This window comes from Corella eumyota, chromosome 4, assembly GCF_963082875.1.
Source record: "Corella eumyota chromosome 4, kaCorEumy4.1, whole genome shotgun sequence".
In the NCBI taxonomy this organism is placed as follows: Eukaryota; Metazoa; Chordata; class Ascidiacea; order Phlebobranchia; family Corellidae; genus Corella; species Corella eumyota.
Genome location: NC_137493.1, coordinates 9972874 through 10000843, shown reverse-complemented (window position 1 = coordinate 10000843; position 27970 = coordinate 9972874). Strand labels below are relative to the sequence as shown.

General features: G+C 27.0%; 2 protein-coding genes across 7 annotated transcripts; both read right to left on the bottom strand.

The window, feature by feature from the left end:
• Positions 1–848: 848 nt before the first annotated feature.
• Positions 849–12865, bottom strand: LOC145751449 (serine/threonine-protein kinase TAO1-like). Of its 5 annotated transcripts, none has more exons than XM_082567593.1 (23): positions 12708–12865; positions 12476–12547; positions 10356–10457; positions 10157–10261; positions 9885–10036; positions 9411–9641; positions 9065–9131; positions 8823–8963; positions 8614–8697; positions 8251–8358; positions 7529–7660; positions 7281–7420; positions 6362–6454; positions 5897–6064; positions 5374–5599; positions 4943–5143; positions 4274–4401; positions 4041–4152; positions 3843–3959; positions 3432–3527; positions 3105–3287; positions 2785–2934; positions 849–2460 (listed from the first exon to the last, which is right to left on the bottom strand). In XM_082567593.1, the coding sequence occupies exons 1-23, from the start codon at positions 12849–12851 to the stop codon at positions 1474–1476; spliced, it is 3939 nt and encodes a 1312-aa protein (XP_082423719.1). In that variant the 5' UTR covers positions 12852–12865; the 3' UTR covers positions 849–1473. The 5 variants fall into 5 exon arrangements, with proteins under 5 accessions (XP_082423719.1, XP_082423720.1, XP_082423722.1 ...); XM_082567594.1 differs by having other exon boundaries at positions 849–2427; XM_082567597.1 differs by having other exon boundaries at positions 2341–2481.
• A 5284-nt stretch (positions 12866–18149) lies between these two features.
• On the bottom strand, positions 18150–27833 carry LOC145749772 (prominin-1-A-like). Of its 2 annotated transcripts, XM_082565633.1 has the most exons (23): positions 27678–27833; positions 27420–27531; positions 27184–27260; positions 26389–26597; positions 25753–25937; positions 25535–25624; positions 25011–25219; positions 24519–24660; positions 24155–24308; positions 23881–24033; positions 23557–23683; positions 22080–22159; positions 21694–21834; positions 21400–21487; positions 21220–21312; positions 20836–20973; positions 20515–20664; positions 20286–20375; positions 20064–20182; positions 19833–19883; positions 19438–19473; positions 19010–19040; positions 18150–18680 (listed from the first exon to the last, which is right to left on the bottom strand). In XM_082565633.1, exons 1-22 carry the CDS (start codon positions 27771–27773, stop codon positions 19022–19024), a joined length of 2559 nt encoding a protein of 852 aa, XP_082421759.1. In that variant the 5' UTR covers positions 27774–27833; the 3' UTR covers positions 18150–18680; positions 19010–19021. The 2 variants fall into 2 exon arrangements, with proteins under 2 accessions (XP_082421759.1, XP_082421758.1); XM_082565632.1 differs by lacking the exon at positions 19010–19040.
• Positions 27834–27970: the final 137 nt, after the last annotated feature.

The following is a 27970-nucleotide window of genomic DNA, read 5'->3' as shown; positions in this document are numbered from 1 at the left end:
AAACATATGCAAAAAGAATTTTTTGTTTGTTTATTACATTTAAATTGCTGGTCTATTTATTAAATATTTATTATAATTTAGTGCTTGTTTAATTACTAAAAATCAATGATTGATATTCATTATTTAAAATAAGGTATAATGTATATTTTAATATTACTATTAGTAAGTTTGAAACATATATAAAAAGAATTTTTGTTAGTTTATTACATTTAAATTGCTGGTTTATTTATTAAAATCCTAATATCAACAACCTAAAACTGAGTTTAAAAATTAAAAACTTTTTTATTGACTATAAAATATTTTTATCAAACTACGACTTAAATTCTGGTAAAAAAACTAAAAAAATTTTTATTAAAATTGCTTGCAAAGGTTTATATACCGTTAATAAATTATTAAAGATATTTCGTATTTTACCTAAAATGGCATTTGTTCGAAGGTGGCAATTTACCAAAACCGACATTTACTGCAAATATGGTTTCGAAAAATTACGCGGTCTTAAGAAACATTTATTTATTTTATAGTCAGTCAGTTATAATCTTTACTATAAAATAGCCCATTGATGCACAAAATCTGGGCGTTCTCTTGTGAAAAAATATACAAGAAGCGGGACTTAAATTATTCACCTTAGTTTTAAGGCCAACAAAAGTACATATTAAAACGTTGATTCAGAAGTCATTATGCACATCACGTAAAGCAGCAGTTTGTTATGGACGTTAAATAGCCAGCGGCCTCAAGCGTAATTGGGCACATATCAACTTAACAATAGATTTAATGGTAAACTTTTATTAAAATTTTAGCTTTAAACGAATAAATTTTTATTTTATAACTATACAGCTAATAGAAGACTTATTTTTAAAAATATTTGCGATAAACTATAACTAAGTAAGTCTATGCAGAAAAAAATAGCTGTAGAAACTGGTTTATTTTCCGAAAAAAAACAACCAAATCTTATATTAAGATAAATTTTGTTTAAATTTAAAGCAATGTACTGCACCCTAATCATGTTTTTTTACAATTAAAATTTGTAATATTATGATTTAACACAAAAAACTTAAAAACAATATATACCTTATTTAACAACAATATATACGCAAGAATAAAATCAAGAAAATAACCAACAGTCAAGGAACAATGACCATAAAATATAGAAAAATAATGGTTGCTATTTCAACTATTAAAATTATAACAGTTTTGCTTTTGACACAATTTCATAAACATCAGCTGGAGTTATATAAAAGCATATACAATATTAAATTGCAATCAGGGGCAAAAACATAAAAAAGTAATTATACAAGTAGATTAAACAAATGCACAGTTTGATTTTTTTTATATAAAATTAATTTTGTTACCGGCATTTAATGAGTTAAAATCACATAAGAAATTTACAATTAACCTATGTTTGCGCGAGTCCTTTTTTTTGTAAAATATGGTAGCTCACTCATTTAAAGGAAAAAACCCAAACATATTGCTTTCTTAATGAAAAGAGGACGAAAATGATGTACCTGGATGTCGGCTACTTGATTGTTGTTGGGAGGAATATTGCTGATGAGGGGGGTTATGGTCAGGATTTGGGCGTTGTCGGGAAATTAACGATGGGCCCAGCGCAGATGTTCCCATTCTTGGACTATTACGACCATTGTAAGCATTCTGAGCTGAAGTTTTATCTGCAAAAGTTTGTACTCTGCGAATTGGACTGTTACGACCACTGGCTGAACTTATGTGAAGATAAGAGCCTTGTAAACTAGATGTTGGATCGGCACCATCAAGGCTTCCGCCGGTTCTGCGTTGATGACCTGTAGTTGGACGCAAATGCTGAGTTCTACCAGGTTCTTGCAAAGACGACATTGAACCATGATGAACCATGTTAGTTGAAATGTTTTTTCCGTCATTTTCCAATGTCTTCGTGTTAGATGACCTTTCCCCGGACCAACTTGCAGCAACCCTATGAAGCATAGAATGAGCATTTCCATCTATTGATAACTTATCCAGTTTCATTACAACTGCACTGTTTTGTTCATTTGATGGTTGGTTATTACCTTGGGAGATAACTCTTCTCTGCATACTGGGGCTCACATTGGTGCTGTTGTTTCGATTTAAGTTACTAGAAGAAGATTGGTGTTTAGAAATTCCAATGCGTGAACTACCGACACTTCCAGTTGAAGTTTGCCGATGATGCATAAATTGTCCAGGAGAAGGTGATCGATTCTGAGCATCAGAATAAGCTCGACTAGATCGACTAGAATATTGCGTCTTATGCTGGTCTGTATAAGGATTGACGACACTACCGCGTATATTACTTCCACTGGCACTTCTTGGAATATTACTGCAATTTCCTGTCATGTGATTTATAGGACTTCCAGAACTTGATGCAGATGAATACATTCCAGGATGTTGATGCCGCTGATGATGCTCAGTGTCACTTTCATTCTGTTGTGAGCGAACATGAGGGTCAACATATACCTTTATTAAACAGGTTTTTCACTGCATTTTTTAGTAAACAAATTACAAAAGATTTTATTTTAAAACTTTGATTAACTAAATACTATAACATCACAAATTTTTCAAAATCTCAATGTTTACAAGTTCTGTGTAAACAAGTTTCATTTAAAATATATGTGATAACACCAAATTACCAAATCTTAAAAGCCCACAGGCATTTGTTCTGTTTAGATTTATATGCATTTGTTTTACAGAACTTATAATCTTAAATTATTGCAAAAAAGTTCCCATAAATTTAACAAGTTTATGCACAACATGTACCTAATAATTTTTCAAAATTCTTACTTGGTCGCCATAATTAGTAATAACCACAGTTGAAAACCCCATCGCCAAACTTTCAGCATCAAACCTCTCTATTTCACTTCCTTGTTGTTCCAACAAACTTCTTATTCTTTCACTTCTTTCTGTATCAAGATGAACAGTGTCTTCTTCCATCTACAAAAGTCAAAAAAAGTTCAATCATTTTTTTTTCAATAAAAAAGGCAGAAAAAATATTGTTTGTGAATTTTTTAATGTATTTTAAAGTTTAAATATTAAAGAATAGTAATCTTATAATTTTGTTTTTCATAAAATAAAATTACAATTCTGCATCAACAATTTTTTACCCTTTGCTCAAGCATTGCTCGCCTAAGTGAAACTTTTTGTTCAAGATCTCGAAGTTCCTTTTCATGTTGACCTTCTGTTACCTTTTTAACTTGACTTTGGTAGGCTGTTAAAAGCTCAATTTCTTGTTGAAGTTGCATTTTCAACTTGGTTCTTTCTTTTTCTTGTGCATCAGATAATTTACCCTAAATGTGACTTGCTTTTCAAAATTTTGTAGAAAAAAAGATATAACTAATATAGCAAGTTGATCCCCGATGTTGGGTAATTTACAGTTTTTAAACTGTTTTACAACAGGTTACTTTAAAATAATTGCTATTAAAATCACTTACTGTTTGCATGAGGTTAAGGTCAGATATTGATCTCTCATATTGTTCAGCTAAAAGTGACAATTTCCTCATATGCTCATCTTTCATTTTTTTTAAAACCTAAAAACATTTTATTAAGCGACATTACTTAAATATAAAAAAATTTCACACTGCATTTTTTTAAATTTAAACTATCCGCTTGATTAAATACATAAATTATATTACGCTTAAAAAAAAAAATTTAAAACGGGATATAATGCATATTTTTAATCTAACTGATAAAAATGCGAATATACAAAAATACTAATACAATTAAATTTTTGTGTGTTTTTAATTTAAACAAGTTAAACCACATAAGTGAAATAAGAGCAAAGACTAATACTGCATGGTAATAAAATATTAAAAAAAGGTATTTTTTAAACAACTTCAACTTACATCCTTTTGTTCTTTTTTTGAAATAGTTTCATGAACATGATTTCTCCATGCCTTGTATTGCTTTTCCTGCACTTTTACTGTTTCATGGAACTGCTTTTTTATTTGGTTTTCTTTAGACTACATTAAAACATACAATTAAATAAAATTAAACACAGAATAAATCGTTAAAACAAGATGTTGATGTCAAGGTAAACTCACTTTAAGATTTTTTGGTTGTTGTCTTATTGCATTTGAGTGTTTTCTTTTTAGCTCATTCTCCCTTCGTTGTGAGTATTCCAATTGGTTGGATAACTCAGTTTGATGTTGTGATCTAAAAAAATAAATAAAAATAAAATGTAATTATTTTAAATGCACAATACTAGTTAGTTTACTTTACCAAAAGAAAAATTACTATTTGAAACTGGTATCACAACCAATATTTTTGTTTTTACTTTAAATGATCCATTCTTTGATCTTGAATTGAATTAAGATGCTTATATTCAAGAGCTTGAGTTGAGTCATGTTGGGATAATAAAGCTTCATGTTCTTTTTCTTTGTGACGTTGTTTAATGTTTAATTCCTGTAAAATTATTAACAAATATTTAAGGTGTATTATAAAAAATATTAAACTTACATATAAACAGACTTTAAATAAAAATTGCAAGTAATGTTTAGTCAGTTTGGTACATATTAGCAGTTTTAAGTTTTTATTAGATAGTGGTTTTTAAAATTACAACAAGCCTAAAAAATGCAAGGAGAGGCAAGTTTTTCACAAAGTAACTTTGATGTGGAAGCACAATAGCTCAGACTAATCTAATCCCCAGCTTATATATAAATAGTAAAACAAATTATATTTTAAACAGATAGCCAAATCACAAACTTATCAACCATTTGCCCTTGACCAGAATACCCGCCCAATTTTTCAAGTAATTGTAAAAACATTAAGTTAAAGATTTACACGAAATACTTTCTTATTATAATATGATAAGAAAAAACATATTATGGGAATATACAATGATGAAATTAATTTAAAGACAGATTTTTATAAATACTTTAAAATAAAAAAGCTGTACCAAACAAAATAACTTGTTTTGAAAAATTAAGTCAATAAACAACCTGACCTCTCTTAGAAAATCTTGTTCAAGGTTATGTCTTTGCAACAATGCCCTTCTTCTATATTTTCTTAACTCCAATTCAAGATTTTGTTGGTGCCTTTCTCTTAATTCCTGTTCAGCACTGCTTTGCATATTGGTAAGAGCTGAAATTTGGTGATTGTACCATTCAGTCTTTCTTTCCTTCACTGTTTTTAAATTACTTGCATCCTTAAAAAATAATTAAAAAAACAACTTTTAATGTATATTTGGCTTGGTTTTATGGGACAGAAATTTTGTATTGAATGGGTTATTGAAATACTTTTAAATGAAAAAATAAAAACAAGTTTTTTGTTTGATATTTTAAGTAACCAATTTTTAACTACAAAAACACGAAAAAGAAAGAAATTAAACTTAAAGTATAAATTAACAACAAACAAATTTATAATTACAAAAAATACCTCTTTAAATTGCTCTTTTTTAATTTTGTAATCTTTTTTTTGTTGACCAAGAAATCCCTTAACCTCGTGTTCTTGTTGTTGTAAAATATGTTTTTGAAATTTTCGATCATCACTAGATTGGGATTTAAGATCTTTTTCTAATTCTTGTTGATGTCGTTTATTAACACGGTCAAGTTCTTGAGAAAATTGATTTCTTAACATCTCTAGCTCTTTGACCAATTTAACACTTTTAAATAAAAAAGAGCACTTAAAAATATGTTTACAAACAGTTTTTTTAATAGGATTTAAACAAGAAACCATTTATTTGCAAGTAATATATTGATAAAAAAAACACTCTTAATGTTTTTTGTTCCTTTGCTTTTGTTATATAGAGTAGTTTATTATAAATATGAAACAACGTTAACAATATTTACTAGTTAACAAATTTATAACCAAATCTAATTAAGACACAACATCATAAAATTCAAAACATTATATGGCAACTAAAGTTATTTAAAAAAAAACTAAATTTTAATGAACAAACCTGTATTCATCCATTTCATTTTTAAGTTTTTGTTCATAATTGATTAGTTGTTTTTGATGTTGTTGTCGCATTCTCTTGTAGCCAAGAAGTTGTTCTCTGTGATGATTGTCTTCGTTGTGTTCATCAATTTGACGTCGAATTAGTTTAGCAGAGCGTATTGTTGCAAATCTTAATAATTTATTATAAAGAAAAACATTTAAAAAGAGTGTAAACCTACATACCAAGGAAGCTTAACACAAACAAGAAAATATGTTTTTACATACTCATTAAAGTTATTTTTTAAAAAAATTGTATAAAATAACAAACAAAATATTAAAGTTGTTAACATAACAAAAAAAAACTTTAAAACTGAAGTCTGCATAAAAAGCAATTTTGCCTGTAATCAATTGCAAAACTAAAAATGACTAATTGATTAAAGATGCTGATTCGAAAACATAAATATAAACCAAGGAAAGCTGAAAATACCCCGAATTTTCCTTTAGTACAGTCTCATTCTTCTTTTTTATCTGATCTTTTGTCATTAATTCTTGAAGATGGTAAGGTTGATTTGGAATTAGCCTAACCATATAATAACTATTTGCAATATATACGAACATAACATACCATAAATAAACATTTTGAAATATATTCATTGTTTAGACACAGCATATGTATATCAAGCTTGTTAACAGATAATTTACACAACTAAACTTAGAGCCTGATGTTAAAAAAACATGAGACACTGATATTAACCTGTTTTAATGAGAGCCAACCAAACCTGTTTTTATGAGAGCAAGAAAATAGATTAAGCACCTCTTTTACCTGCATACCCACATTTTGATACACAAGTACAATTAAAGCTTATTAAAAAAAAAAAACGATATAATATTCTGTCCATATATTTCAACTCTTCCCATCAATTTAACATTCTATGTTCTAACTGTCACTACCTATTTATTATTCTATATTTTAACTGTCCCTATGTATTTATGATACTTGCTAGCAATAAACTTAACCAAATAATGGTGCTCTTATTAATATTGCTTAAACTTGCTTATTTGGTGTTTTGCATAAAAAAAAATTATTTTAACATTATTTGCTAGCAAATATTATTATAAAATTGCCTTATTTTATACTTTGTGATTCTCTATAACAAATTTACAGTCTTTCTCTTTTTTTTAAACTTTTGGCTTTGTTAATGTCCATAGAAAATTTTAGTTTTTGACATAATTTTTTTTGTGTCCAGCCTTAACAACAGATATAAACGAGAAACACAAAAATTTAAGAAATGAGTTTAAACAGAACACCCAAAATAAAAACCTTTTTTTTTAATCCACAAAATTTCAACTTTTAAATTTATTTAAAGTAAACAGTACTCTCCTGTGCAATACTAAATTTTAATTACCTTTCTTTTTGTAACTTCGGTTTATCCCCAGATTTAGTTGATGTGTTTAGTTGATGCTGATGAAGTGAAGTTATTGATGATACAGAGGAAGATGATACACTCACCTTCGAAGATTTGAGTGCCGGTAATGCATTTTGTTTCTATAGATAAAATCATAAGAAAAAAAGTATTTTTTTGAGGAAATTAATAAGGTATTTAAAAAATAGATTAGGTAAATTGAAAAAAACCATATTCAAACCAAAACTTACATGTTTAGTTTGATAAAGTGCAGTGGATAAAGATGAAGTGGAATGAGCCGACGGTATTCCAGGAACATCATGTTCCGATACCCCACTACTAGCCCCCTCCTGGCTGTTAATACTGCTTGAATCACTTAAACGCTTAAAAAAGAAAAACATAAAATAGCTAAAAAATATACCGATTTTACTTTAAAATAAGATTTACAAAATCTTAATTAAACAAAAACCTAAACAAACAGAAATAAACATTTTAAGTAATAACAAATAACATGGTGATAATATTATAAAATTACAATTTGTTAAAAAGTGACATAATATTTGGTCATAAATTTAAATTGGACAATAATTAATAAATGATATATCACAATGTAAGGTGGTTAGTAACAAGACAGTATATTTAAATCCAATTAAAAGGACGAAAATCTCTCTTAAAAACAATTATTGTACCAAACACCTTATTCTTGCCCCAGGCTTAACTCAAGTTTGAAGAGAAAGCCAGATTTAAAAAGATTTAGCAGAATAATAAACAATGTAAATACATTTAATTCGAAATATATTAAATTTAACTATGTAAAATAATAAAAACTTTAAAAAATATTAAGTTTTAATTTTGGGCAAGAATCTAAATATTTTTCATCATACTTATATTCACTAGTAACATCAACTTATGTTTTAATTATACCCTAATAACAAATTTACCATTTATTTTATTTAAATGTTTTAAAACTAACCGAGTCATTTAAACTGTTAATTGAATCACTTTTACTACTGCTTTCTTCCATAGATACCAAACTTGGATTGCTTCTTAAAGAACTAATGGAGTTTGTTCCACTACCATCCTAAACAAAGCATTCAAATTAACCATGAGAAAGAAAAATAACAACATTTTGTATTCGTGACTAGAACTTTTACAGACACTATTTCGAACAAGTTTAAAGATATAACCTATTGTCATAAAAGCTTTTAGGTAGTATTATTGAATTACACACAAATACAAAAAATAATTTTATAGAATTTGTTAAAATTAATCCAGATGATTATGAAGCCACGCTGACATTAAAAGGAAATGTATAAAAATACACAAATACGAATACCATTGACTGGTCATCTCCTTCAGTTGAATCAACAACACCTTTTCTAACTCCAGAATTTGCTGCTCCAACAGATTGTTCCAAGTTCTACAAATATATACTTAATAACTAAAAAAGAAAACTTACTTGATCAATTTAAATAATTTTAATGTATATATATAATTATCGTTCTTATAAACTGGACCAATTACATCTACTTAAATTTATTTTACCTGTTTCTTTTTGCTATCTTCTATTAAAAGTTTTTTCATTTTTCGATATTGCAAGTTATCTAAACCACGAACTACATTTTTGGTTCTTTCAATAAGATTGAAAACAGCATTTTGTGAGCGAGGCTTTGTCAAAAAGGGATGCTAAAGAAAGAAGTTCTACTTCAGGCTTTTGTAATGTTTTAAAAACTTTGAATAGGCCTATTTTAAAAGAAATTGATGAAAAATGAAAACTTTAAAAGTACCTGCAACACTTCACCAGATGTTGGCCTATCATTAGGAATTTTTTGAAGAAGCAGAGCAACAAAATCCCTAAAAAGATACCAAAATAGTATTGTATGTATAAAAAACAATACATTTATTGTTATTACTGTTACTACATTTTTATTTATGTAACCAGCTTTATTTTTTCATTACAAAATTTTTAATAAAATTAAATGCGTCACAGATAATTTAAACTTAAAATATAAACAATTTTTAAATATAATGCAATGTATATCCTTTAAAAAAAATAAATTTATGCAGAACTTTAAGGACAAAAACTTATCAAAAAGCCTTTAAATTTATTTTAATTGTGTATTTATTTAAAACCTGAAAGATTGGGACCAGGTTCTTCTAGGTAAATTTTCACCATCATCTTCCGGATCGTTTAAGGTAGGCGAATCATTCTGAGCAATATGGTATAAAGCTGACATTGCATTCATGTTAAAAAGTGGAGGTTTTCTTTCGGCTAGCTCTACACTTGTTATACCCATTGACCATATGTCAGCTTTACCATCATATTGACCTTCATCCATAGCCAAAATAACCTCTGGAGCCATCCTAAATATTTCAAGTTTACAACTTTCTAGAAACAATTTTATTTTGCTACAAAACAGGTTGATATAATCATCTTTAGTAACAAAAAGTTTAATTTACAGACTTAAAGTTTATGTATAATTAAACCAAAGAAAATTTTTTCTTTTGCTATAATAACCGAAGTTTTTCGTGACAACTTTTTTTCTAAAATCAAACTAGTTGTATAACTTGTTTAGCCTATTTTAACTTAATCATATATATACTAACCAGTAAGGTGTTCCAACAAAAGAATTGGCTGGAGAAGTTATTGAAGCAGAACCGAAATCCGCAAGTTTAACTTGTCCCTGATCAGTGAGTAAAATATTCCCTGCTTTAACATCACGGTGAATTTTGTTTTGACAATGAAGGTAGTGCAGTCCCTTTTTACCCCAAATAAGAAAAAAACATTTTTAATAACTATTAAGATATTTGATACAAAATGTTTTACTTCTGGAATATTTAAAATACAAAGTTAATAGGTTCAGTAATCAATAACTTACTTGCATAGCCTCATGTATAATCCCAGCAATCTCAGCCTCCTCAAGTGATGACTTATGAACTTCCACTAAATCAGAGGCAGATCCTATGCAGTATTCCATTGATAACTAAAACGTTATCACATCTTAAATTAGACTTAATTGTCATGTAGATATGCTTACAAAATATTTAAATTAATATTTAAATTTAAACAATATTTACCCAAGCTGTGTGTTCTTTAAGATAACAACCTTTGTAATCTACAAGATTGGGATGCTGGACTTGTGTTAAAAATTGAACCTCTTTGATTATATCTTGCCATTTCTATGACCAAAAATTAAAAGAAATATAATAAAATGGCATTATTTTTTATAAATCAATTGTTGGTATGTAAAAAAACAAATTAATTGATATAAATACCAAGTCAGTCTACCAAATAGTTTATTTATACGGGAACTCACCTAAAAAATTCGACTATCTATGTAGATATTTATTTCTACTGCACTAAGTTAAAAAATGTGACTACAAATATTTTGGCAAAAAAAGCTTGATTTGTAGTTTTAAACTTGACACCAACCTTCTATGACATGTTCAAGTTTTATGTTATAATCTTAATATAGTTATTGCGAAGTTAAAGGTATATAAATGTCAAACAAGTTTGTTATATTGGTATATTATATATGCTTTACAAAAATGTTAGTATTTTCTCCAATAAGTTTTACACCAACAAGTGTATTTGTTCAATTACTTTATCAAATAAAGTATTAGAAAATTTATTTTATTGGAAATGATCGAATACAAGTTTTTCTTACCTGCAATTGGCTGTTTAAAGATTGTTATTAATTGTGGTGTGTTTAACTATTTTCTTTATTTAGGACTGATATTTTGTTAAAACAGAAGGATTATTTTATGGTTTAAGACATATTGTACCAGCCAGGTAGTTTATATGTAAGTAAAATTTTATTAGTTACTTTAACTTAAAAGACTTAAAAAAAGAAGTTTACTTAATAAATACTTAATAAAAAAATTAAAAAAAAAAAATTTTTTTAAGTAAGCAATTCTAACAGTCAGTTTGCGTGTTTACTGTTATCATATTCTACCCACCTTTTATACAATTTTCAGCTAAAGTGACAAATTAAAAGAATAATGCAACCATATAGTTTTTTTTTTTAAATATATTTGCATACTTCCAACTTGTTTGTCAGCCATTACCAACTGTACCTGACGAGGTTGTTAAATTTAACAACATAACCCTGCATTGTTGATTTTTAAATAACACTATACTTAATTAAAAATATTTTAAAATTATTATTTTCTATATGATGTTTCGGTGTAGTAGTCAGAACACTTGGTTTTAATACATGATGTCCGAGGTTCGGCACCCCCACTGCTCTCAAGCTGTAGCGCCCTTGCAATTAATGGTATAAACTTCTGCTGAACCAACACATAATCAGCAGCTTTGAATTAGCGGGCAATTATAATCAATAATATTCTAAATTGCCAAAGGCAACACGAGATTGGGTCAGGGTAACTAATGTTACTTTATGATTAGGTTGTAAGATTAAACAAAATTTTTGGCTAAATAAGAAAAGGCTAATCAAGATTTTTTCCTGTGTCTGTCAGCATATAAAATTGAAACAATGACGTCACAAGGCATTTTTACTGGTGAGTGTGAAAAATTTTACTATTTGGCTTTTTTAACTTTACTGTGATATCTACAAAACTACCACTTAAATATTGTCAAGCAAGTTGAAAAATTGGCAATGTAATTAAACAATATACCCTGCAACCGCACTAATCCCTTAAATATGACAACACGTTAGTAACATTGTTATACTAATGTTACCAATTGTAATGCTACATTATAAAACAAGGCAGTTTGGCATGGCAATAAAAGTCTGATCAGACAATCCAAAAATGTCAAATGTAAACATTTGCAAAGGCTTAAAATCTTTATTGCTGATGTAGTTAAACAATTAAAAGCACTTGTACAATGTTAAAGTATCTATCCAAAAACTAATAAGCATTTTCTTAATAGTTTACCTTTTATAGCAAACTACACAGACAAATTTGTAAACATCTCAAATTTTATAGAGAATAAATTTGTGTGTAACCTTGTGGGGTAATAGAGAGTTTGATGCCAAGGCTTAAAAATTTAAATAAAGCCTATTGTAGACGCAAAATAATTTTTATTACATATTTTAACTTAGTACAGTTTAAATAAGTATATTACATAACCATTTTTTGTTAAATTCCTCTTTTAGCATCTAACTAAGTAGGCTTTTAAACTTAAATCCACCAAAGAAGATAATCATATAATTTTGCTTTAAGACATACTATACCTCAACTGATTGTTTTCCAGAATAAGACATTTTTTTAACAGCAACAGCTTCATTTGTTTTTACATTTCTTGCCTAAAATTAAATATAAATGTCAAACACATTTAAAAACTTTTATTACAATATTACAAGATGTACAGTGCAGATTTTAGCAGCACTATATATTTTTAAAAATTTCAAATTAAGCCTCATAAATTTCTTAATATTAATTTAAACTAATCTATAATTGACTTACATAATAAACTGCACCAAAACTTCCATGACCAATTTCTCTAAGATCATCAAATAATTTATCAGGATCTTCCGTAAAAAATAATTTTTCTATTTCCGGATTCTTCAAACTTCCAACCTTTTGATTTGTTGGTTTATCAGAAGGCATTGTTATTCATTTATTAACAACACTAAAAAAAAAACTGATAGTGTTCAATGTTAATTCAACTAATTTAGTTTATACCTAATAATTATATACGTATTTTCAAACATCTAAGTTAATAAAAATTTTAATTGTGCGTTAATATGTTAGCACCGACTATTCTAGCTGATATTATTTACCCGAATTATTAAAAAATATATACAACTTAATTTTTCTTTAAGATTCTATTTAAAATTATAATAGCTGTTTTTAATTAAACTTAATAGCGCAAATTTATTTTACAAATTAAATTAAAGCTTTCTGCTGTTCACAGTTAGATAAACCAACTAAAAAGAGCGGTACATACATAGAACAAAACTTTTTTTAACTTTTATGAGCACAGAAGGTATGTGAAAGCTTTGGTTTAAAAATAACCAAAAAACACTAGTGCTAGTTAATTATTAACTTATCAAATTCCGCATACCAAACTTTATTCAGAACAAAGAATAATTATCAAATGTTAAAATTCTTTTACGTTTCAAACCATAAAAACACTTAATTATGTAAGATTACAACACACTAAAAGTCAAAATTTCTTAAACATTCACAATTTTTTTAAATTTATATGTTTTTATAAAACCTATTTTAAAATATATATATTTAAAAAATTCCTGAACTTAAAAATTATATAAGCCTATACAATTAATCCACAACATAATTTATAATTATCCCGAGCAAAATTAACGAACAGTGTTGCAATAAAGACTTTCTATAGCTAATTATTTTTAATTAAACATTATCAAAAGCTTATAAAAGAAAATAAAAGTAGGGTTCATAATTCTATTCTTTTCTAACCATTTCAATAACATCTGTCAGTCTTTGCATTACACTCAACTAAAATTCCTCCCAAATGTAAAATTGCACCAATCCCCCCCAAAAAAATAACAAACATAATAATAACAAATCATATGAAAATTATTAACTATCTGACTATGAGTATGTCCACTGAAATAACAAGAAAGGTTTTGGCAGAAAAAAAGAGATTCATCTTGGTATTTGACTTACTTACAGGAAAAAATTGGTATTAAAAAACTATCATTTTATTTTAATTTTCGAATGGTTTTTACAATATATCATAAATTCTAAAACAACTTTTACAGTCAGGGCAGAGATGCAACCAATTTATGATTACAAAATACAATCTGTACATGTCATATTGTGAATGCGGTCCCACTAATTACCACACATGCCATACAAGACAATACATTTACCACACAGGACAAAATATAAAATTAGTAGACTGTTTTTCTTTGTATTTAGGGTCAATTAGCTGACTAGGGACATTTCCCAGAAGAGGGTTAAACTGGGGTTAATAAAAAGTGTCTTATCTGTTCATTGTCGATATTTGTTTTTTTAAATTAAATAACAGTATCCCTGAATTAACAGTCAACGCGTTCTGGGTAGTCCTGTGTGGTTAACAGTAAGCCCTGTGTGGTAAACAGTAAGCCCTATGTGGTCCTGTGTGGCCCAATGTGGTTTTGTGTGGTAATTAGACAGTTAGTAGGACCCCGTTAATGTGCCTTGCAAGTCAGAAAAAAAATCAACAAACACATAAATAAAAGTGGATTACAAATTGACAAAAACATTAATTTGCAAATAATATGATAAAACTCAACATAAAATGCAACTACCTGACTGCCTGACCACATACTGACATAAAAGATTACAAAATGACAATCAGACAACAACTGCCATTAGCAGATTTATTTTCTAAGTAGATGTCAGATAATCTTACTGGCTGGCAGATAAGAAATGAATAACCATAAAAAAGAATACATTCCGATTAATTTTATTTTAGAAATGGTAATAGTAGGCCATTCATTAGCATATCCAACTATATTGTGTGACCGACATCTAGTACCACCCGAACGTTTACCGTGGGTTGGGCATTTATGCAGTGAACCATGGCAATAAATAGTATATATAAAAAACGTTTTAACAAGTTTAAAAAAATTGTTGATTTTAACGGGATATGCCCAAATAAACAAAAGAATAATTATTTACCTGAAACTATGTGTCCAAGGACTATTTTACCGAAATCAATATTTCAAAATTAGGCCTACAGTAATTTTTTTTTTCAATTTTAATATTCGATCGAATGTCTATTCAATCCGGTGACATTTTTTGGTGTAAGGAGGCGACAAATTTATTAAAAAGAAATTGATAAAATATATTTAAATGAAAAGGAAACAAATGGAACGAAAATTGTTGCAACAGATTTAAATTTAACAGATTTAAACAAAACGAAAACAAAAGGAATAGATTTAAATGGAAGGGAGTTTAATGGAACAAAAGCAAATGAAACAAAAATTGTTAAGGCCTGCTGTTCACACGACAGGGTAACGTTGCGATGCGCTGCATTGCGTTACGTAACTTTACGAGTTCTAGGAATTTATTTTCCAAATTTTTATAAAAATTTTTAATAAAAGTATACCGCTTAAGAAATCTTGCGTAAATTTCGCTTCAGCCACAAAACTTTATGAAATCTTACGTAACTTTCGCAAAATTTGTACGTGTGAACGACTCGCAATCTTGTATTACGTTACGTTGCGTTGCGTATGCCGTGTAAACGGGCCTTAAGAACGAATTTAATTAGAACAATAACAAATAGAACGAATACTAATAAAATGGAAACAAAAAAACGAAAGTAAATAAAACAGATTTAAATAAATGGAATCAAATGTAACAGAAGCCGTTAAAACCAATTAAAATAAGCAACGATTCTTGCTGTTTGTTCTTCATGTTTTGGCACACACTCTGCCTTGTGTTTTATATATTTGATAAAAAAATTTTATAACAGCTTAAACTGCAAGCAAACAATCGCAATAACATTAAAGATCCTGCCGAAAAAATTTTTTTTTAAATGGCGGTCGCGGATAATTCAAGCGCTTCGGAGATATGTTTTAACCACAAAAAATGGGAAGCAAAAATTCGTTTTGTTAAAAACTTTAAGCTGTCAACTTACAGTTTTATAAAGAAAACCAAATAGTTGAACAATTCTAAGGCGAGATATGACTTTCAAAATTATACAAACTGTTAGAGATTAAAGTTTAAAATTTTAGTTCATTAATTGATAAATTTCGAAGGGAATCTTGCCGACATTTACATCGGTTGGAAATCAAACCTACAAACCACAGACAACAATAAGACAAAAGTAAAAAAATGCAAAATATTTCATGACAGCATTGCACGCTCTTCAATTAGCTAATCAACTTACCAATGTAACGCAACAGAACCCATTTCCAAATGAAAAAATTTAAACTTGCTGCAAAATAAAACAAAAAACCAAATGTTCGGCGTTTACCCAGGAAATTCATATTACATTACTTTTAAAAAGTCAAGCGTGGTAACAAGTATAAGACCGGAACAACGAACAAAATATCGCTTAAAACATTGCAGTAAACATTTTGGAATATTATTATTTTTTGGAATATATTTGTATCCTCGATGTGGGAAAGTAGAATGTGCGACGTAGGATAACATCAGTTACTCTGATCCAGTCTCGAGTTGCCTGCGGCAGTTTGGGATATTATAGATTATAATTGCCCGATAATTTGCCCGGGCGCCACAGCGTGAGACCAGTGGGGATTGAACGCACGATCTCATGTGTTAGCAAGTGTTCTTACCATTACACACTTTTATTAATATATGAATGGACTGTAATTTAATAAGTGGGATCTGGGTCATACAACTTTTAGCCGGCAATTAAAAATATTTAAAAAGTAACAACTGTCTTATATAATATAGATAAGTTTTGCTTTTCATGCCAAGTTTGTTTTCTGCAAAAAAAAATTTAAAAAAGTACAACAAACGGCTCAGAGAGGGCAAAATAAGGTTTTTTTCCTATGTCTGCCAGCAAATGAACTTACGACGAAGACGTTGTGCGTCACGTGACTCGCGAGCGAAGGGAATTTCCCTATTTACAATATTTACCTTCAAATTCCGATATCTCAAAAACTGCTTGACCAATTTTTTTTTAATATGATGGTATCCTCGTGTAAGTTGAAAAATTTCCAACATAATTAGAAAAGAAACTCTGCGACCGAACCATCTCTTTAAGATTAAACAGTCTGACTGCTGTTAAGGTAATTCTCTCGTTATGTATAGGTTTGTTTTAGCAAACGATGAATACAATTTAAACTTAAATAAATTTTTTTTTTAAATAAAATAATGACAAAACTTTAAAGCGCAAAAAAATATTGCCAAAGCAGCATTGTTACGTCGTAATCTACTACAGTGACGTTAATTCGTGTTTTAAAAAGTGTTTTTTAAACTAAAATTGCAGCCGATTTAAAAAAATTATATAGATAGAAAAGCTGAGAATAAAGTTATAGACAGAAAAGCTGAGCACCACATTTTAAATATTTTGTATGATGATATTTTGTCTCCAAATGAGGAGAACATTAACAAACAAAAAGACCAACTTCCTTCTACTTTAAGAACTGATCGCAACATTCGCAAACCTTCTTGATTCCAATATTGTTTTTGTAATTTTGCGTAAGTGTGTTTAAATATATTAACTGTTATCTGTAAATAACTTTTACTTAGTTCCATTTAAAAAAAAAGATTGTTGAATGATAGTATGTAATATCATTATTAAAAACTTCAGTTGCGAACAAACAAACGTAATTATAATAATATTAACTCTTATAGTTATATTTATTTTAGTTATTAACATGTTTTTTAAGCCCGTGGTTTCTTTTTTGACTTGTTTTAAGTTTATTTTTGGTAACTTCGTTATGTTTTGACTTGCCAAAAATCAGTTGGGATTTTGACATTATACTGTTGCGTAAATAAATTCAGCCCTTTAAATTTACTTTAAACACTGAATCAACGTATATTTTGTTTATATAATACAAATACCCTCAGTTTTTTTTTCAAACTTTAACTTTCAATCAGCAGACAATTACTTAGGAATAAAAAAAACACAAGGCGGTTATCGTAAATACTTGCGCATCTATCTATACATAAAATGCCTTGCAATATCGTTAACGTGTTCGCGTATAATGTAGTTTGTGCTTAATGTAGTGTATTATCCCCTTTTTGTGTACGTTGTCATTAATAAACAGACATTTTAATTCGATTTTTGTCATAACTTTTTTAAATCAAGCGATCTGAATCGATTACTTAACATTTATTTTACCACCCCCCTATTTTATACAATTACAGAACACCATTATTTTTAAACGATTCCCCACACATATGCGTCGCCACTACAAATCGAATACTATTTATTTTAAGTAATGAACAAATTAGAAGTTATTACTAATGATGTAAATTATATTTTTAATATACAATGAATATAAAGTCATGTACAAAAAGGTTTCTTTAAATAAAAAAGTAATTGCTAGGCAAACTAAATCAAGGTGAAGTTTTATTTTAAATCATTAAAAAACTTATGCAAAATTATACATTTTTAAATATTAGGACTATAATTTAAAATTGCAAATACGCCCTACTGCATTTTAATCAAATCCAACTATAGTCTTTATTATGTGTCATGATCGAAGCAGCATTGTTACGATTGTTGTAAGCTTACAATAAAAAAACCGTGAAAAACACAATGATTTAAGTACAAATTTGTCTGCATTAATAGCATCTTATAGAAAAAAGATTTCAGTAACTGCTTAATTGTGCCATTTACATAAATAAATATATTAAACACATAGAAACAGTATACATTTAAATTCGATGTAATTGTAAGTGAAGATATTGCAATGTGCCTATTAAGTATGTACAGTAAAAAGAAAAAAAATCTTCTTTTAATAATATTCTCCCGGGTGTATTTTAGATGACCTGAAATAAATAGAAGTATAATGAAAGTATCAGTTAAAAAACTTTGTAAATATTTATTAACTTTACTAATTAAGCATACAGGACATGTGATTGAAATATGGCAAGGTACTGGAAAAAATATTACAACCTATACTGTAACATGGGCACAACAACAATAACTACATTAATATTTTATTAAAAGTTTGTTAGTAAATTTTAGTAAAATATTTCTACAATTTTTTTAAACATCTTACCATTTAAAACTCAAAAAGCTAAAAGTGCATGCATGAAAATTAAATAAAAAAAAGAAATTTAGTATATTGGGTTAATTAACTACTGTTAAAAATAACCTGTAAATAGTTTCACTTTGTAGATGCAATCCTACATAATAATATTTTACAAAAATTATATACATGCATAAAATTATATATAAATTATAATAAAATCTAATTATATTTAAATACAGGCTAATAATATGCTTTTAAATAATATTGTAATAATATCGTATTAATCTATTTATTAATACTATCCAAATTTAGTGTTTATAGACTAGATTAGAAAACTTCCTTTGCAGTAGTGAAAACCCATATTATTAAAACCAATTTAACTATGTGCATAAATTTCGTGTTTAACAAAAAAAAATAAATAAAAAAGGGTAGTGTTATGCATTTTAAAAGTTAATTATTTAGCACTTATCTCTTAATAAAATGCATTATTAGGACAAAATAAGAATAAGATTTAAGAAACAAAATCTAGTGCATGTATTTTTTAGACTTACCGAAACTTTCCTGATGATCTTTGATTATTTCCATTACTTAAAAAAATGAAATGCAATAAAAATTGTGAAGTACAAGCCTACCTGATTACAACTAAACCTGAATACAACTTAGGCTTAGACAAATTAATTTGAAAACATTAGTTTTTTATTAGCTTGTTGTAACAAAATAAACCCTTCAGTGGTAAATTTTTGTTAAAATAAGTTGTTCAGAGTTAAGTTGTTTTTGTTGATTTTAATTTATTTTGATTTTATAGGGCACAGCCTTAATATAATCTAAAACTTATGTTATACTGGCATAGTTACAACTTAAACATATTAAGGATTGGCATGATGACATGCGGAGGCAAATTAATAAAATTGTTGTCATTTACATTAAACAACAAAGCACAACTTACTTGTTACTTCTGTTAAATGCATCCATTTCCATATCCATATTATTCCAATGACTAAATTTATAAATTTAGGAGTTTAACATTTTGGTTAATAATTTTATCCAAAAATTATTGTTTAATTAATATTTTTAAACCTGTTTAAAAATAGACTTCATGTTAACAATCAATAATACAATAATATAAATATAAAACTTATTAAGATAAAAATCATTCCAGTAATACAATAATACATACTCTCCATACTCTTCATCATCAGCATCCATTCTTCTATAAAACTTTGCCAATTTCATTCCCAATATAACGCCAGGTATCATAAAGAACACACACCAGCCAATACAAAACCACAACCCATTCTAAAAATGTGTAATTGATTTAATAAACTAGCAAAATTAAAAAGTACAACATTTAACGATCGTTGGTTTTTTGCTAAATAAGATTGTTATAAAAACTGTTTACCAAAATATCAATCAGATAATCACACATAAGTGAAACAACTTGGGTGTAGATAAGAAACATAGGAAGACAAGCTCCAAAGTTTTCTGTTATCTGTAATAAATAATTTGTTATGTGACTTATTATACTAAAATCTAATAAAACTTTCTAAAATTTATATACCCATGTATAAATCATTCTAAATATTAGGGATCTATATTGCTAAAAGAGAATCAAAAAAGGCTACTCTAACCTGTATTATAAACCAATCTCCAAAATCTGTTACATCAGTAATGATTTCATTAGCAAACTCTTGGGTAGCATCAACAACAAAAGATGTTCCATTCACCTCTATTTCATTATCTGTTGCATTTAGTACCATTGCTGTATTGTCAATTGTTTCCTAAAAAAAAAATAATGTAATTAAAACTACTAAGGCTCTTTAAAAAAGCAAATATACAAAAAATAATAAAAAAAATAATAAAAAAAATAAATGCCTGCAATAAATTGCATTAGTTATAAAAATGAAAAAATAAAACTTTTTTAAAAATAAAATGTCATTACAAAACCTTACATTAAAACCATCTGAAATGGATTGTAGTTGCAAAATGTTTGTTTCTAGGGCGTCTACTGCTGGTTGAAGAGGGTCAACATGTGTAGATTGAATTTCAAGTATAATAACGGAATGGTTTTTAATTAAATCAATAAAAGGCTAAAACAATAAATTTTTTTACTGAAAGCAAACTGTTAAAAAAAGTTTTATAAATGTAATTGTATTTAAATGTAAAAAAGATTAAAATAAATATATCGATTAAATACTTGCTCTTTAAAAACATTTTAATCTATTTAGTATTTCATAAAAAGGGAAATTAAATAATTTTTTTTAAAAATGCCAAAATATTGAAAAAATATACCCTGCACCCGTATTATGCCTTTAAATGTAGATGATAGTACTTACAGATGAGGATTCTGTTATAGAAATGTTCATAGCAGATTCATTTAAAAACTGCGCATATTCCGTCAAGTTAACTGCAGTTAATCCATCAACAGTCTAAAATTAACATAAAATAATAAAACCACCAACTCTTATGTAATATAGCTCATTTTTTTAATTGTAAGTATATATACTGTAACTTACAGCATTTAAATACGCATCAAAGTTTATTCCATCTAAACCCGTATTTTTTAGAGCATCCAAACTATCTTGAATTTCCTGTGTGTAGATGCTAAAAAAAGATCATTGTTAATTAAACCGGATTTGCAATTTTGTTCTTTGACATTCACCCAACTAAAAAAAATTGCTTTTTGCACTGTGACATTTATGTAATTGTAGTTACAGGCATTAATAAATTCCTTGAATTTTATATATATTAAGACTTTCAATATACTTTTTATAAACTTTTGATTATGGTAGATATATTAGCTTACTCACTCAACTGATATTGAAACATCAAGATCTAAATTGTCATCAAAAGAGTCAAGGTTTTGAGTCAAGTTTTCATATAGCTCAGTAACATTATAAACATTTTCCAATTTTAGAGCCGTATAAATTGAAGCATTGTTTTTGCAAGATCTGATTAAATATTGTGTTAGTGTTATTTTTTTAAATCCTACATGGCATATGAAAATTTACAGTAACATAACAAAACACTAAACAAAGCAGCTTTTACCTGCTATTAAGATTTATTCAACAAAAATAACTTTTGAATAAATTTTAAGATTATTTATTCTACAGAAAAAAATTAAACAAAACTGGTTAAATAAAATCAGTAAAATCAGTGATAACAAAACAATAAATATGAATAACATCAAACTTACTCTGTAATGACCTCAGTTATGGAAATATTAACTTCAGCTCCAGAAATCAATATCGGATTTTGAATAAAACGATCAGCAAACTGTATCACAATACAATGTAAACAACATATGAGATATAAATTTTTAAAAAATGGTTACATATGGATCAAAAAATTCCAAATCAGCAAACCTTTTCAAAGAAGAGCACAAAACCATTTAACTGTAATAATTAACTAGCGAAGTTAATTTTTTTGTTAAAATTTAACTTTTAGGTTTCATTAAAGCATGCGGTCGTTAAAATAAATTTGGTAATTCTCATTTATGATAGTATAGGGATATAATGTTTAATATGGCCTTTTACTGACCTACAATTTTTTAAATGGTGTATGTAACTATTATCAAACCGTCAGTTGGCGATTATAACAGGTTTAAATACTTCTTTTAAACTTTTGTTTATTTAGTTTTGAATTAAATTTTCCTGTTATTAGTTATCAATAACTTTAATTACATTTCGTTTAAATGAACTAATTAATGTTCCCAAAGTTACCATATTTTTTAACAAATTCCCATTTAACAAAGTTACTTTTTCGATTTACTGTGCCTACCTATTGTAAAACAACAAAAAGGATAGCTATAGATTACATTCAAGTATTTTTTTTGTGCATGCTGTAAGTTGAACATTATCACCAATATTGTTGCCTTTGCTATAGCGAGTATATTTACTTGCAAACTTATTTGAGGGCCACAGTCTAGTTTGATTACAAGAATAAGTTAAACAAAAATGTGTATGTAGATAAAGTCTGCTTTAAGTTTTTTGTGTAGCCAGGAAACCTACTAAATAGGGTTAAAATAAACTTTGTAAATACAAAAGACAAATACAGAATGCCTCGATGCGTGTGCAACCAAGTGCCAGCAAGCATGCGGCAGCATCTTAGATACTGGCTTGTCTTTTTCATTGTTATTAGGCCATTATTGAACTTTTACAAACAATTTATTTTTGCAATTTTTAACTTTGTAATGTCAAACATGAAAATTAGTATCGCATGTGTTCGTAAAGGATATGACTTAATTAACACCTACACTTTTGTACCATTGTTTTTTAGCTTTAATTTAAAATTTCATACCCAACGGCTGTACCTATTCACCCAAAAACAACTTTTTACAACAAACAGCAAACATGAAATATCACTTCATAACTTAACTTTTGCATGCACACACAACCCACAACACACAAAAAACTTTTAAGCTTACATTACAATATTACTAAAATCAAGGTCAATCCGGGATGACATATATATTTGTTTGCCAAGTAAACTTCCATAAACTTTCCATATAAAATCATCCATAAACTTAAAATTCAACAATTATACTAATTTTACAACCACAATAGTATTTTTTAAAGGTTAAAACATTTAATTTTATTATGATATTTTGTAAGACAAAATTCATAAATTTTACATGTTTAATAAATAAATTAAAAACATTGTAGTTTTATTACCTTAAGTCCATCATATGGATACTCTAACGTTTGGCAAACATATCTTTCTCCATGGCCACCCAGTGTGAAAGTTACAATAACAAGCAACATTAAAAGCCAAGCAAATATAAATGAAAATCCAACACCTCTGCCAATTACAAAAATTCCATAAGTAGACAAAAAAAGTAAACTACCGCAATACTGGCAAACATTGCAAAATATTTAAGAGGTTAACAAATTAAAAAAAGTTAACTTCGAAGCTTTTTAAATTTTGAACTTGTTATAAGTAGTTTTGATTACAGTTAAACAAAGACCCGACATTTAGTTTTTAAATCAAAAACTTACGCCATAATAAGAATTCCTCCACAATTTGAACAACATGATCTTTTGCTTGCCATTTTGTCATTTTTAAAAAAAATCACACCCAACAATAACCCAATCCAATAAAATCCGCATATAAGAGCAATTGTTGATCCTAACACAAGTCCAGCAATATATCTAAACAAGTAAAATAATTTAGTAATGAAAAAAGTGTAAGCTTGTAACAGAAAATAATAAAATTGTATATATATTTTTCATTTAGAAGTGAATGTACAATATACTACATTAAACAAGAAACCTATATTTTTCAAAGTTGTTTGAATAAACATTGAAAGCATCAGTTATCGAATTTTGAATATTTCTTATTTGATCTGTAATTTCATCAAACGATTCAGTTGGAAATTGAACTTGATTAATTGTTTCATTTACACTGTCTAACGCTGACAAAAGTTCTACAAAACAAACAGTTTAGTTAGTATTAAAAAATGACCAGAATTCCAGTTCGCAAGTTAAAAATGCCACAAAAATCTACCTACAATTTATTTAAAAAAAGATAAAATACTTGATTGTTATATATATATATATATATAATATTAATATTTTTTTTTCATTAAAGTACACTTATTCATTTATGTAAAATAAATAAAATTTGTATCATGTACGTGATGTTGCATTACTACTACTTTCAGCAACTAGGTTTGGAATATTTTCCAGTTGCTGTTGGGCAGATTGAATCCCATTTTCAAAATCACTAGAATTTGCGATATCTTGAATCTCATCTATCTCGTTACTTACACTCTTTAACTAAAAAATTAAAAATATTATGTAGTGTTATGTATTCTGACTCATAATTTAAAAACTAAATACAAAAAAGTAAAATTGTCACCATATGTGTTCGTGTATGGTATATATATGTGAAATATAACTTGTAAAAAACTACACATCGTGGTGAGTGGGATATTTAATATTACTAATACTTGTTGTAACAATATAAGACAAACGACTTAATAGTAATCTGCGGTATATAAGTAGAAATGAAGCCTGTAAAACAGGCACCTAACTACTTCAGATAATGAAGTACATATTATCAAAATAACCTACTTGAATCTAATTTCTAAATTTACAAAGAAAAACCAAATAATTTTTATACTTACGGAAGAAAAATCTCCTCCCAAAGTTAATAGGCTTGCCGATTCAAATACATTTCTACAATAAGAATTATTCAAGCATGTACTATTATTAAGGTCACTTGACAGACTTTCTTGTTCCAAAGATAAACTGTTGTTTAATGCAACTACCCCATTCTGTATATCTGTAGTTGAATTTTCTACATTTTCCAAAGCCAATAATGCTGCATTTGTATCTTTTTTAATATAAATAAAAATATTTAACAAGTGATTTTATAATCATAAAATATATACCTAATGTAACAAAGTCCCCCCAAAATAAAAAAATAGTTCAAAAAAACAAGATTTAGTTGCCAAAAAATATTAGTTGGAATTATTTAAAAAATTATATAGTTAATGACACTATTAAAAAACTTACTTTAATATTAATAATATAAAACCAATATTTAAAAAAACAAATTTAAATAACTTTCGTAATAATTATTTACATGCTTCAAAATCAAAGATTTCTAATCATAACAACACAACTAACTGTAAAAACATTCTATTACCTGTTGAAATTTGAAGTAAAGCATCGAATGCTGGCTGAGCTAAAGTCTGAAATTGATTCATAATTGGAATTCCAAGAGTTTCATTCAAATCTGAATTTAACATACGATTTAATACTTAAATAGCTAATTAAGCCTACTCATGAAAAAAAAGTTTTTTAAAAACATATAAATTTACACCTAAATTATTAAGTTATTAATTTCATTTAAATTAAACTTACTTGTAGCATCGTATCTTAAACTTGTGTCTAATTTTTCATATTGATCAAAAACTTCATCCAATTGTTCATTAAGAGAATCAATGTATATGATTGAGTCATTTAAAGATTGAATAGTTTTTTGAGGAATGATCTCAACAACCTGTGATACCCACTCATTTGTCAAAAAAACAAAGACCATTGGAACTCTATAAAGACAAATAAATTTTATTAAATATATTTTTTAAACATAACAAATATACATTGTAGATTCCTTATCTTTAAAATTATCAATTGCCCCAAAAAAACCTTAATCCCTTAAATCTTTCTAATTCAGTTCAGACAATTTTGGTTAAATCATTTAACTGCCATCTGCCTGACATATGTTATGTCACCACAGATTAACAAACAATATTTAAATCAATATTAAATTTTAGTAATAATGTGTCATTCTTACTAATAAATAAGTATTAAAAAAATTACAATTTTTTAGTTTTGCCTTTAAGAACAATAATTTTTTGTTAATAAATAATAAAAACTTTAAATATATATACATACATATATTAATAATATAAACTAAATAATGTTATCTAAATATAATATATTAAAAATTAATCAAAAGTAATTTGAATATATATTAAACAAAATTAGGAAACTTACGTTATAAATGCTAGAACTGCAAGGAAAGATACACAGATACAATATCTCCATTTGCTCTGTACTCTTCTTTTTGTTTGAAACATCTCACCCCCGCAATTTTTACAACAAGTTCTACAGCAACACATTATAAGACCTCCAACAATGGAAAACAAAACAAAAAGTAAGCCAAAAACCAAGCATACCATATACCCAACTTCAAAACTGGCAAGCTAAAATATAAGAAAACCAGTTAAAGAACAAAGCAAGTGATATTAAAAAAAGATGAGTAAATTAACTTGAAAACAATATTTTAAATTAAATTTTTTATAAAAAAAATATTTTTTAAAATTAAATTGCCAGTTTGTTATTTAATATTTTTAGTAACAATACAGAAAAAGAGACTGACTTGTACCAAATATTTAACTGGTGATATTTTTACGACAAATGAATAACAAAATACACATTAAATATTTACTTTAACCTTTGTTCTAGGAATTTTATTCAAACAATGAAATTTTAAGTCTTACAATAAAAATGAAATTTCTTTGTTACACTCAAAATTGTTTTTTAATTTTTCAAAATTTTTTTAAATATTTAAAATATAAAGCCTAAAATTATACATAACAAAAACACAATAACAAAAAAACATTTACCTTAACATCTTACCATATAAATTATGTATAAACGATTCGGTAATGGCTTTTAAAAAAATCATTTAATTTAAATGTATAGGCCTATATATAAATAAATGTTAAAAAAAAAATATTTTATTTATTAGATTTTTTTATACACAAATATTTAATAAACTAATCCTACTGTTTGCCATTGACTTAGAATTTCCTGAAGGAAGTCATTACTTGAACTTGAACTTGTAATAATTTCATAAATAAATTCTAAAAACAAAATAGAAATGTATGTATAAAAATCAGAGCAAAAATTTTAATTTTTGTTTGTCACTAATTATGCAAAAGTGTTAACACAATAGTTTTTATTTTGCAAGACTATATTTATATATATATACATAACACAAAATTTAAAATGAAGTTTAAAACCTTCAATTGTAGAAAAGGGCTTAAATACAATGTCAACAAACTGCCTTGACATTACAAACAAGTGCTCCAAAGAAGTGATGCCAAGTTCCACTGTAACTTCGTTGTATGTAGGCTGTCAGTTGGATAATATTAAATTTGATTTATTATGTAACATAATTAACACAAAATAATAATGTTAAAACTTTAAATCCAAGTTCATTAGTTTTGACAGCAAATATATTATATATAATTATATTAATACATGTGATTTTTAAGTACCTGTGTAATATCTGTATATGTAATGTTTGATCCGGAAACAAAGTAGTTTGCTGTTTGAAGCAAAATAAATAAATAGAGAAAGTTTAAAAACCTCATTTTGTAACTTTTATATCTGAATTAAAAAAATGTAAACCCTTTTTTAAAAGGTTTTATTTATATTAATATTTTAATCTAAAATTTAAGGATCCAATTTGGTGTAAAAATGCAATGTAAATATAAAAATTAAAGTATCTAAATTAATTTTAAACTTAACTATGTTGATATCAAATATTTAACAAATGTACTAACATGTC

What these genes read in the sequence shown, in the direction of transcription:
- LOC145751449 (XM_082567593.1), bottom strand. Translation starts at nt 12,851, where the DNA reads ATGCCTTCTGATAAACCAACAAATCAAAAGGTTGGAAGTTTGAAGAAT. An exon ending in TTTGTTGGAACACCTTACTG is followed by an intron (nt 9,642 to 9,884) that starts GTTAGTATATAT and finishes TGAAATATTTAG; the next exon opens with GATGGCTCCAGAGGTTATTT. An exon ending in TTAACAGTTTAAATGACTCG is followed by an intron (nt 7,661 to 8,250) that starts GTTAGTTTTAAA and finishes TTCTTTTTTAAG; the next exon opens with CGTTTAAGTGATTCAAGCAG.
- LOC145749772 (XM_082565632.1), bottom strand. Translation starts at nt 27,773, where the DNA reads ATGAGGTTTTTAAACTTTCTCTATTTATTTATTTTGCTTCAAACAGCA. An exon ending in TAGTAGTAATGCAACATCAC is followed by an intron (nt 24,309 to 24,518) that starts GTACATGATACA and finishes TTTGTTTTGTAG; the next exon opens with AACTTTTGTCAGCGTTAGAC. An exon ending in AGATCATCAGGAAAGTTTCG is followed by an intron (nt 18,681 to 19,437) that starts GTAAGTCTAAAA and finishes TATTTATTTCAG; the next exon opens with GTCATCTAAAATACACCCGG.